General features: G+C 41.6%; 1 protein-coding gene across 13 annotated transcripts in view; it reads right to left on the bottom strand.

Moving 5' to 3' along the window:
• Positions 1–12,752, bottom strand: part of ITPR2 (inositol 1,4,5-trisphosphate receptor type 2) — a 259,828-nt gene that overhangs the window by 171,722 nt on the left and 75,354 nt on the right. For 12 of the 13 annotated variants that reach the window (XM_086885021.1, XM_086885019.1, XM_086885012.1 and 9 more), the window contains 4 exons: positions 4,399–4,553; positions 2,917–3,016; positions 2,636–2,796; positions 326–467 (listed from right to left, as the gene is read on the bottom strand). In XM_086885021.1, coding sequence (XP_086741147.1) covers positions 326–467; positions 2,636–2,796; positions 2,917–3,016; positions 4,399–4,553 — 558 coding nt within the window. The remainder of the gene's footprint in view (positions 1–325; positions 468–2,635; positions 2,797–2,916; positions 3,017–4,398; positions 4,554–12,752) is intronic. The other variant, XM_086885013.1, reaches the window with a different exon arrangement.

The following is a 12,752-nucleotide window of genomic DNA, read 5'->3' on the forward strand; positions in this document are numbered from 1 at the left end:
TCCATAGGGCCACTATGTGGGGAACACTTGCAGGACTGGGACCATGTTCCATGTTTGTCTCAAATTTTGTGAACAACTTGCGCTCAAACATGATCTTAATCAGAATCACATGAAATTAAGAGCCCTCTACAGCCCCTTGTTCTTGACTCTGATTTAGGGACCAAGAGATGAGCTTTGACAAAGTAGTGTCATTTATACCCAATCCAACCACACACAAACCCAACCCAGCATAAGCCAAGTTACCCAAAAATAACTTTTTCTCACATCACTCTCTCCTACAATCTGTTTGCATATACAGTTAAGTTATTAACACAGTAGGACATACCTGAGCCAATATATTTTGCTCCCTCATTAATTTCTGCCGTTCCCGGTTTGGCTTGGTAACGATCACATCCAAAACTTCTTGCCCGTTATTGGGCACATCAGCAACAAAGAAAATGAGATCTTCCAGTAGCTTGGTTACAAACCTAGAAAGAATAGACAAATCATTATTATAAACAGTCACTCAACACTTGCTAGGATTCATTCAGAATGAAAATCACATTTAATCACATTAAGCTTTACCTGGCACAATGGAACTTCCACACTGCAAAGTTAAGTACTTAAGGATTCCAAGCCTTGGTTCAGCAGAAACTTAAATCAATCACTGGGCTGTTTACCAAGGCATTAAACAACAACCAGAGAGAAAACAAGAGAAAAATACAGTCTTCTGGATTGATACACAGTATTCAGAAACCCAAAATCTATACCAGTTGGCCTCAAGGCCCAGGAACAGTAAACAGAAACTTCCACAGCCTAGCAAGGAGTTTTGTACTTTATTATGGGTCCATGATGGACTCACTAGAAGAATAAAAACATTCTGCCACTACTGACCTATGAAACTGTTTCATATATATGCTTTTTCATATATATATTCATATGTAACTGTTTTCCTATGTATACTGACCCAAGAAACTGTATTTGTTTCACTCTTTGCTAAACAAAAGATTTGTCAGAAGCGGGTGCTAAAAAAAACAGAGGCAGTAGTGATTCCTTCTCTCCTACTTTCAGAAAATGCAAAAAGACAAAATATAAATGGGGAAGAAAAAGAAAACAAAGTCATCATTGCCTCCTTGTTACTAACACCTTGCCAGGCATGCAGTGAGAAACACAGATGTCCACAAACGTCAAAGAATATCCCTTAAGAGCACCAGCAATCTTTTACATGAAAACTCAGCATCATCTCAATTTGGCCAATGTCTAGTCTATAACTAACAAATCTGCCAGCTATGAGAGAGGCAGGAAGATCCCCAATAGATTTTCAGTCATCTGTGGGATCCAGACACAAAGTTATCATTATCCACAAGTGAGCTGGGCTGCTCACCTAAACCCTCTGAGTGAGATTTAGCTCTAAAAGCCTCAGCTCCCCGGAAGAAAACAGCAAGGTGTGTGTCACCTCCACAAAATAAAGTAGAAAAGGCAACTGTAGGATGAAATAATGACGAATAAACTGTTAGGACTTCCACTTCTCTGTGCTAGAAGGTGATAAGGCAGGAAAAAGATTATTTGGGGGGTTTTCCAAAGGGCTATCACAAGAACAAACAAATAATGGTACTGCTGTGAAGCAGCTCTGAAACATTTCACATGTTTGTTGTACTGTTCGGTCAACATAAAGACCTGACAATACTGACAGTGACACAAGGTTTGTACAGGGACATCCCACCTGGACAGTGTCATATCCCTCTATGGGTCAACTTCACCATGAAATGGCCCCACAGCTTTTCAAGAGTGAGTTCCAACACCCAGGCCACTAAAAATCTGCCTGTTAAGATATTAAACTATCTGGTCTAATTGTTATTGGAAACTGACTGCAAAAATTCAGTTTCATCACCAAAAATTAACATTTTCAGAAAAAAAGAAAAGCTGCATATTATGTATTACAGTTATGAATTCACACTGCCAGAGATGATGTCTTATATTCAGTTAAACCACAGGCAGCTGAAGACAAATAGTGAACTACATCACTGGCAGCAGAATATATCTGGCTACAATGTACAACAAATGTACAACAAAATCCCTTGATATAGGGATGGGTGTGAGAAGCAGACATTCTAATAGTGCCACAGAAGAAATGGGAATGAACACCAAAATTATGTAAAATAGAAAGAACTGAGAAAAATAGAAATGAGAAAGCAAAGGGATCACTGAAGCAGCTTCTCAGCCGCACTGAGACCTCCTTCCAAGGTTTTTGAAGATTTGCAGTGTGGTGAACTTTAAGCAAGTCAAGACCCCTGCAGTGCTGCTTTCCTGTACATGAGAATCAGATGCAATGCACCCTCACATTACAGCTCAGAAGGAGATTATCAAAGGAAATCCAGACAAAGACATTTGCCCAGGGAACTACCCATTTATTTATGTGGCCAGTGACCTAGGGAGGTGCTGTTTACCCCCCTTTTACACAGGAGATACACAGATCAGCCTGAGGTACAGCAAGGATGCTCTGACAGAGGTGGAATCTAACCCCAGGCTGGCACTCTCAGAACTGAAGTGTCCTCTCCCAGTTACCTCTGTCCATGTGGATATCACCTACCCATGCCTGTGTTATCATGAGTAACCAAACACCAGTTTAGCAGGGGAAAAATTAAAACTCACTAACCTCCTTTCATTTTGGGTTATTGTTCCATTCTCCAGCTTTTTAACAGTTGATGCTAAAACCTTGTTGGCATCGTTGGCGAAGTCCAAGTCTCTGACCTCAGACAGAGGAACTGATACAATGGCGAAAGCTTCCTTGTCCTCTTTGGTCTGGCACGTCCCAATCTGCAATAGGTTTTGGTTTAAAGTGGGTGAGCAATGCTCTTACCTTTATCCTAGTTATTATGCACATTTCATAGGTTAGAAGTGAGACAGCTTCAGGAGTGAGTTTGGGATTTTGTTTACCTTTAACATCACTGGCCTCTCTTCCTCAGTGTCTATCGGGATGCTGGTGCTGGTGACCCAAGTGTTGGTGCACAAGTGCCTCAGTCGGACATAGGAGTTCCTAAAGAGGGACAGAGCAAACAGCAGCTGAGATGGATCAGTCCTGAGCCCACGTAGGCAAGTGGATGCCCTGCAACACCTGTCTGTGGCATGAGGCTGGAGCCACACCAGCCACTGCAACAAAAGGGGAAGGTGGACCTAAAAGACACTTGAGTACCCCTTTCCTTTGACTCTTTCTTTCTCACCCAGAGCAAAGCTGCAACAAGAACTGCCAGCATCTTGGGATTATGCAGAATGCTGGGTTTAAGTATTTATGTAAGTCTAGGAGTAAAATATTCTTTAAAGAAAAAAAAACACTATAAGGAAGATGTTATAAAATCCCATCTGAACAGAAATACATTTCATGAATAAACTCAATTCTTTTATTATTTTCTTATTCTGCAGAATAACGAACCCTTTTAAGCTGTCACAGCACAAAAGCCAGAAAGTAAAGCTGACCGTGGTTTCACAGCTTCATCATAATGATCTGCAAACCCTTGTTCCACAGCAAGCATTTACAGTACCAGTTCTCAACTGAAAATCAAGTGAACAAAGAGCAGATATGAGATCCTTCTAAATTCTTTCCATATGATAATCTGTGGTATTATCAAAAAGCAGAGCTGAGAAATCAATTACGATTTTAACTCTGAATTTTACTTTTGAAATATATTCACTGTGGTCTCCATTCACACTCTCCCTTTCATGCTGATGGGCTTTTGAGTATTCCAGTAAGCAAATTATCTAGCAGAACTTAGCATAGCAAACACACTTCAAAGTCACATACATCAGTATTTGTGGGTACCCAGCTTTAAAATCCACCCTCATAACAACCAGCCCCGAGTGTCTGCAAGCCCATTCAGTCACAGCCAACACTGTGTGACTTATCTAACCAATCTCAGCTATGCTACACAGCTAAAATTTCAAATATTGATAATTAAAACCCAAAAGCCACTTGCTGAACACATTTGAATAACAAATTAGCTTAGTGGCATCATGATCTGTCAGGGAAACAGAAGCCCAGCTCACCCCACACATTATTTTGTTGGGAACAATTCAGTTAAATCTATTAAAAGTACATTTTTTTCAAACAGTGCACAGAGCTCAATTCTATCCTCACACAGATCTGTGCAATATTTAGACCATTATTTTTTCTCTTCACAGACTCTCTCTAAGTGTCACTTGTTTTATCCTTATAATTATTTTACCCAGTCACAGCAGCAGTATCATGTTTTATACATCCCTTATTTATCCATGAACACTCCTCATATTTTAACAGAAGGATAATACTTGCTCATGTTTGACTTTTTCTGCTTTACTCACCAGCATAATGCCAGGAAGAAACCCTGTCAATGCAGCACTATTTTTTGCCCTTTTTTCATTTCCTTTTTTTTTTTTTTATTTTACCTTGGAACCAGGCAATCAGCTCTCTGAAGGGTGGTAGCATCCAGTTCAAAGAGAGATGCAATGTCATTTCCATGTGGCACAGAGACCAAAGTATACATAATCTTCTCCCCTGCCTGGCGTTTCTTCTTTGAAGCAGGAAGGTCGCCGTCTCTCTGCTGATTAGGCACAAGGGTTATTTGCTTGCATCAGGCCCCATTAGAATTCTTCAATTACCTTGCAGGCAAGTAATACATTTGAATTGGATGATTTTTTTTTGATTTTTTTTTTCCTTCTAGCAAGAATCTACCATGACTGGCTTTGGAGTAACACAAAGGATGCACTTTGCTCCATGGGGTCTCAGGCAGTCATTAGAACAACAGCAGGCCACAAGCTACAGAGGCACTGCAGCACTGGATATGCTTTACTTGACACCTACAACTTCAAAAAAACCTTCAGTAGTTGCAGACCCCTCACTCCCAGTCAACATGGCTACACAGTGCTGGTCTGGAAAGGGCCACATTTGAAAGAAGAGAATTAATGAAAATTAGATTTTTATTTTATTTTCTTTTTTCTTTTTAAGACAAGGAGAGGACTTAAAAAGTAAGCAATTTGCCTAAATCCATTGTTGTTTTATGTAAGTCTGATGGTTTTTTCCTCTCAGATGGTAGAAACAAGGCAGCACACTTTCAGAGAATAACAGAATCATTTAGGTTGGAAAAGGCCTCCAAGATCATCAAGTCCAGTCTTTGACCAATCACTACCTTGTAAACCAGCAAGCCACATCCCTTTTTTTCTGGACACCTCCAGGGGAGGGACTCCATGACCTCCCTGGGCAGCTCCTTCCAATGCCTGTCAGACCTTTCCAAGAAGAAATTATTCCTGATGCCCAACCTGAACCTCCCCTGGAACATTTCCTCTTGTCCTGTGGATACTTTCCAAACAGCAAGAGCCAGAACATCTGTTCCATCAGGACCAGCTTGTCATGGGAAGGGGGACAGGTAAAGCCCCAGCTGGATTGCATTACAAATCTCAGCACAGTCTGATAACACACTCAAGACTGGGTCCAACCCAGGTGTGACTTTACCCCCTGTGATTTTACCCTCTGCAAAGGCAGGAGTTCAAAGGCAGGAGTTGTTCCCCTCGAGGGACAGAGTTACTCAAACAAGGCACGTGAGCTGAGCTGGGATCTTCCTCCCACCACCTGCTGAGACTCCATAGGAATTTTGTGACCCCGCAGCATCACCCTGTATCTTCAGTCACCTCCATACCTTTGCCTAATGACTCCAAGTGCCACCTTCCCTGAGAACAATTCTTGGCTTGATGGAGTCATTCGGAATCTGTGCCCGTAACCACGTAACCAACAGAATTACTGGTGTGAGTAAAAGTTGCTCCTCTGGGGTGCTGAGCTACACATCTTACAAAAGACTGATAACCAATTAAGAGATTGGCAGCCCAGGGCCCTTCATGTACACAAAATACATCACAGAGGGAGAGGAGAAGAGCAATGAGTAAAGTCAAAAGAAAAAAGATCCAACCCTGGAAGCATGAAATGCTATTATAATGATTTACAATACAACACTAAGGAAGAGCTGTACAACGTAAAAGGCCAGGCTGTACTTGGTTTGCATTAGTAGCTTGATTAAAAACAAACTGTAAGGGGTAATCAAGGGCAAAGCTTTGATTATCCATATTGCCAATTGAGATTAAATAACAAAATCAAGGATGAGTGAAATTGTGGAAGAAAGGGTTAGTTATCAACTCATTTCAAGGCGCTTTTTGAATCCTTCCAAAACATCCATTTTTTCATTATCAAGCTTACAAAATGCCAGCTTTCCATCCCATGACATCTATCAGGGATGGAGAGAGCAGAAAAAAAAATACAGAAAGAAATTTTTCTTAAGTTCCTCTACTCATTAGAGTACTGCCACAAGTGTTTGAGAGGAAGACTTGCTAAGACAAAGACCAACCATGTCCTGTGACTTGCACGAGAGTAAACTCATCAGACAGTCCCCACATCTTCCTGTATCTCATGCCCAAAAATAGTACAGAAAAATGCACAAAAATTTAACCTATATGCAAAGATTGAGAAAATAGCAAATTGCTTTTGTGATTTCCATACATATTTTGTTTTACATACTCGTGATGAGACACAAACTGAAAAGGCACAGAAACAATAAAAAAATCCTTCTGAGAGTTTAACAGGTGTGAGTCAGAGTCTAATATTAAATGAAGAACTACTTCCTACACTTCATAACAAAACAGAAAACTGGAAATTCAGTTTAAAATTCAAGAGCTCTGTAAAGGGATGAGTAGTGCAGGATAGTTTAGAACATCATCCAAACATTTTGATTCCACAACTTACATTCAAATCTAGTCAGGGTTGCCCAGAAACTACCCACTTCACTATAATTTCCAAACTGAAATGACTGGTATACAAAGAGGCAGGACACTTCATAATTGTATGGTTTTCTTTTTATCCTGGGATTCTGGGAAAAATACAGACCAAAATGTGAAACCATACGGGAAGGGAACATGGACAGGACACCTGACTCAGATTGGGCAACGGGATATTTCCCACCACAGAATACCATAACTAGTGTACAAACTGGGTGAGCTGGCAGGAGGCAGAGTCAAAGGCAGGCCTCCTGGGCTTTAGCAGTTCACACCAACCATTAGCTCTGTGGAGAAGTTCACCCAGCAGTTTGGGGCTGACCTCGCCCACTCCCTGGTGCCCCCAACAGTTGCATTGATCCAGTTAAGCAATGGAATTGGCTCACCAGCCCTAAATCCCACCAACCAGCATCAGCAGCTGGAAGACATAGGAGCAAGATCTGGTTTTTACCCTAAAAAGAAATTCAGCACAGGGCAAGACAGTGCCTGAAATGCTGCTAACTACAATGCCAAGCTTAGCTGAGCGAAATCAGACCTGCACGAGAGCTCTACAGCAGTTCCAGGATGAACTCCCCCACAAGCCTCAGAGCTCTCCCTACAGCATTACTTTAGAACCTGAATCTCACAACTCAACCTGGGTTATGGGAGTTAAGCACTACTCATGGAAAAAAAAAATCTAACAAGAAGTGATCCCCCCCCACCTGACAGCTCTGGAAACAAGTTCCATACAAGGGGTACATGAGAGACAGCAGTGCTGCCATTACATAAGAACAAACATGGATTTGTATCTATGTCTCAGTTTATGTCCCAGTGCACGTGCACATGCCTGTGTGGGAGAGAGAGAATGCACAGACACTTGCATACATAAAGCTTCTCATGATAAATTAAATTTAGTAAGCTGCCGTGAGAATCCACACTTAACCCAGCCATTATTGAATCAGCAGATGAGTCCACGTGAAGATGTGGAAAGAAGTGAAAGTACTAGGCTAGTTTAAATTAATTAGACAATAGCTCAGGAGAAGCACTGCATTCCTAAGCAGATGAAAACAAGTTGACATTTGCTCAGGTAGAAACTGGCATATGAGCAGATGCAGCCAGCAAAACTAGATTCAATTAAGAGAAAAGAAGAAAAGAACTGCAAAGAAACTCAAATGCTGAGAGAAGAAAATTCAACTTAAAGCATTGTGAAGAGAAAGCCAATGGAACAGTTTCAGAGATGTTGGCGATGTGGTCAGTGACAGCCAAGGAAATCACTCTCAAGACTTAATAAAAAACAAAACAAAAAAAAAACCCAGGTAAATTACATGCCAGGAGTATAGAGAACTGTGGGTAAAACAGTATTACCAAATAGTACATTCCTAGGAGGAAAATGTATATAGCTTTGATTGTCCCAAACAACAACAAACTAGCAACAGGCTTTCACAAATCACATCAGACACACATCCTAGATGAGGAAGGTGTAATCACTTCATTCTTGTGCGCTGGTTAAATCACTTATGAGGATGAAAGAGACACAAATTCAGTTGTACATCTGCCCAGCAGGAGCTGGACCCACACCTTCCAAATAACCCAGTGTAAGTATCAGTGGTACAAGGAGCGGAGTCAGCTCCTTCAGCCTAAGGAAACCTCAGTGTGCACTGACACAGAAGGCTGTGAGCCCCCAGCCTTATTCTGCAGCCGCAAAGCTCAGTAACCACATCCAGGAAGGGGAACAGAGCAAACCCCCACAGCACAGCCAGGGCACTTCTCCAGGTGGGACCCACCCAGGGAAGCAAAGACTGAACATTGAAAAAAAGAACCCCAAGTAGTGAGAAAAATCACCATTTTGGTGAGAAGGGGAAATATTGATCCAAGCCCACAGCGAAGTCTGTAACTCCTGGGCTAACACCACTGATTTATAGTGCATCATGATTTAAAAAGAAGCTTAAAGAGAAAAAAAACCCCACAGACATACTGCTGCCAGGTGGAGGGCAAATGTAAGGAGAGACAAATTCCATGTTGGAATCAGTGACAAAATAATCAGGCCCAGTCAGATTTGTCTTCCTTGAGACTTACAGCCCAGAAGAAAACCCTTTTCACAGCTCTTAATAGAATTTGTTACTAATCGCTACCTATCCCAAACGTTCCTTATTTAACTCGACTGGGCATCATACCTAAAATTCAAGACACTTACATGGAGTTTTGCTTACAGAAGGACCTTAATTTCAACTGCAAAAAGCAGTACAAAAACAGGACAGACCTAAAATACTTTTTCTTTTAAAACCCGATCTACAATTCCAATTGCTGAAGATACCTTTTGTGGCATAGAGACAAACAAGGATAATGCCCTGCTCCTGAATGAATACATTAAGCTGCACTACAGATTTCAGCAGAAATTAAATTTAATAACAGCCAGAGTTCTGAAAATGCCTGTTGAATCCAGAGCAATGTGGTATCTCAATATATTAACCCAGTTTAGGAGGCTCTTGCAAACCAGCATTTTCCCAGAGCAGTAACGTGAGCAGAACTCCATAGGTTAGATTATTTTAAAAATTCTTTAAAAGAAGAAAATGGAGTAAATGAATGGCCAGCCTTGCTCCTGCCTGCTAGGAGCCCTGGCAGACAGCACAGCAGTTAGCCTCCTGTAACACCTTCACTGTTGACTCATTTGTGAGTCATCAGATTTTTAGCAGAGACATCACGTTGCAATCCTGTTGTTAGGAGCCAGAGACATTCTGTAAGAAACAATGTATGCACTTCCAGAGCTGATTCAGACCCGTGTGCAACAGCAGAATAATAATAATGTGCTGGCATCCGTGTCTCCCTTTCTCCCCCAGCCTCCCCAGTGGTTTGACTGCCGGCTTTATATAAGCTGCCATTTTTAAGCTGATGTTTTTTCAAGTCTATTCCACTTGTTTAAACTACATCACCCATATAAAATATATAATTCAATAAAATTAATTCCTGGAAGGTAAAATAATTTTTTTTTAAAAAAAAAAATATTAATTTACAGTTTATCTGAAAAAAAATCTCCTGGGCTGGCAGCAAGAAGGAAAAGTTAGAATTGCAGAATGTTGGGAATTCATAAAGATAGATAAACAGAAGTCAAAGGAGAAACATGAAATTGCACCTGGCAGCCCACGGTAGAACTGCCCAACTTCTTTACAAGATTAGTAAGTGCATATCAGTCTCAGTCCTAACAAAAATTTCAACAATAAAAGGCAGATTGCAGCTGATTAGAATTAGCCCTCTCATGAAAATGCAGACAAATGGAGATAAGGTACCCATGCAATGTCAGCTTTTAACACAAAGGCACTAACAAATGCCAGGTTCCCAGCTGTTCCTGACATTCCCCTGACATTTGTAGCATTCTTCTTGATACTGTACATTTCAGTCCTTACAAAAAGCATATTAATTTTCAGCATAAAAAACCACCAATTTTCAGTTTAGTGGGAACTGTAACACAGAGCACTGCATTTTGATACATGATACTCTACAATCTCCTAGACTTTAAGAGATGAAGAAGCTTTTATTTTTTTTTATAAGACCTTTAAATCACAAAAAAGTCTTCCCATTTAAAAAAAAAAATAAAAAATCTTCTGGAGCTTAGATGTGGGAATATTAATCAACGCATTTTAAGGCCAAAATTTGCCAGAATAAAAAGCAGTGCTTCACAAGACAATTTGGCTGGATTGTCAAGAAGCAGCTCATAAACAAGCAATGAACCTCAGTCGAAACGTACCTTTAATGCTTGAGAACAGAAGTCCTGGTGACTTCCAGTAACATTTATATTCTCTGGAGCCAAAACCCTTTCAGACTCTGGAGTCACTTAAGGCAAGGCAGAAAAGATATGCTTAGGCAGAACCTCAGTGTCTGTGCCCACTGCTGCATCATGTAAAACCCTTCTCCATTGCTGCTTCCCAAAATCCAGTTGCCTGAGCAACTGGGATCAGGCCTTGTAAACCAGGTCCTGAACGTGCACACGCAGCCCCAGCCCACACTGGGGAGTTCAGGGTTGGCACAGAGTGCACAGATGGCTGTGCTGCCTTCAAAACTCAGACAACAGAGAAGGAGCTGCCACCCTTCAATCCAACAGCCCAGTAAGAAAAGAAAGAGTCCCAGGATGGGCCAGGCTGAAGGGGCCACAGTGGGTCAGACAGCACCATCTCCCTGCTCCAGTAGAGCCATCCCAGGGCACACAGCACAGGATTGTGTCCAGACAGCTCTGGAATATTCCCAGTGAGGGAGACTCACCCTCTCTGGGCAACCTGTGGAAGTTTTTCCTCCTGCCCAGGTATAATTTCAGGGATCAGTCCCTGCCCGTTCCTCTGGTGCCATTGCTGGGCCCCCCAGAGCAGAGCCTGGGCCCTGCTCTGAGCCCTCCCTGCTCACAGGGACACCCAGGGCTGAGGGCCCCTCTCAGCTGGGGCTCCTCTCGAGGCTGGACAGCCCCAGCTCCCTCAGCCTTTCCCTGTCAGAGATGCTCCAGGCCCTAAATCATCTCTGCAGCCTCTGCTGGCCCCGCTCCAGGAGCTCCCTGTCCCTCCTGTGCTGAGGAGCCCAGGGCTGGACACAGCTCTCCAGATGTGCCTGGCAGGGCTGGGCAGAGGGACAGCATCACTCCCTGACCTGCTGGAACTGCTCTTCCCAGTGGAAGAGCAATGCCCTTCTTGGCCACAAGGGCACAGACTACAGGTTCAGTCCTTGTGGCCACAAAGATTTGTTTATTCATCTCCCATTTCCCTGCTACTCAGACTTCAAACTTCACTTCAATCTCCCCCTTCCAGATTTACTTCATGGGCTGTATTTCAAAACTGATTGTTCCAAAAGATGGAAAAGAAGATGCCTCTGCAGTGAGCCAGTTAGGCAGTGACCAGGCAAAGGAAACACTAGATCATAACCACAGAGCAAGGAAAGCCTGTGTGTTCCAGGTTATGTGCTGTTGGATACAAGACTGGCATGGCTGATCCTTAAAGAGCTCCAAATATTTTAAGATTCTTTTACTTTCAAGGGACAATTCAATACACTGCATCATTTTAACATAAAAGAAATTCCTGCACAAGGAAGTTTCTCTATTTGGTTGGTCGAGGGCAGAATAAATGCTTAAAGAGCCATTGCTGACTCATGGCATTTCCAAAAAGATTATAAAAGGGCGAAGGATCCAAAGGGATTTCTACCATGCTAATAGAGCCTGTAGGCTTGGATTTACATGGAGGTGCTACCAAAAATTGCTAGAAGTTCTTTTACAAAATATCTTTCACAAGAAAATGCTGACTGCATAAATTAAAATTTCCAGAGAGACATCAGTTTTGATCATCAATCAGCTTTGATTCCTTTTTTATTGGAAGTATTTCTCTAATGTGATTTATCTGGTCTGGAATTTTAGCTGAAACAAATACCTAGGAGGAATAAACCAAACTAATAGTGAAGCCAACTTTAACATTCATGCTTGTGCCTTTGTCATCATCCAGTCCAGAGAATATTTAACCATTTAGATAAACTTAAATGGCTACAGAGGGAAAACCTACACCATAAATAAGTACAGTGTGGTACAGTAGGTTTGGATCCTCAGTGACAAGGGCCTAACACCTACTCTCTGGGGAATTCTAGAACTGATGTTGATTTCTATTCAAAAGCTCCAAAGGCCTCAAGTTTCATTCCAATACAAAAGAGAAACAACTGGTGAAACTTCTGTACTTTCATAGCAGAGAGTTCTCATTTCTCTAGACAGCTTAGCTGTTATTGCAATATCACCACTAATGCCAAATATCAGTGAAGATGGAAAACCAATGTTGCCAACTCCTATGAAAGTCTCCATTTTTATTAAAATTGCAGTCCTCAAGGCATGTGATTATGTAAGAATCTTGGGTTTCATGTCATGAAAAATCAAAAATTTCTTCCCTCTGCAGAGAAAAACTTGAAAATGTGTCCTCTTAAAGAACAAAAGCCGGAAGGCAAGCAGAAAGAAATTAAATTGAATTTTTTTTAAGAACTCAGCCTTTCCA

Source organism: Cyanistes caeruleus, chromosome 4, assembly GCF_971803275.1.
Source record: "Cyanistes caeruleus chromosome 4, bCyaCae1.hap1.1, whole genome shotgun sequence".
NCBI lineage: Eukaryota > Metazoa > Chordata > Aves > Passeriformes > Paridae > Cyanistes > Cyanistes caeruleus.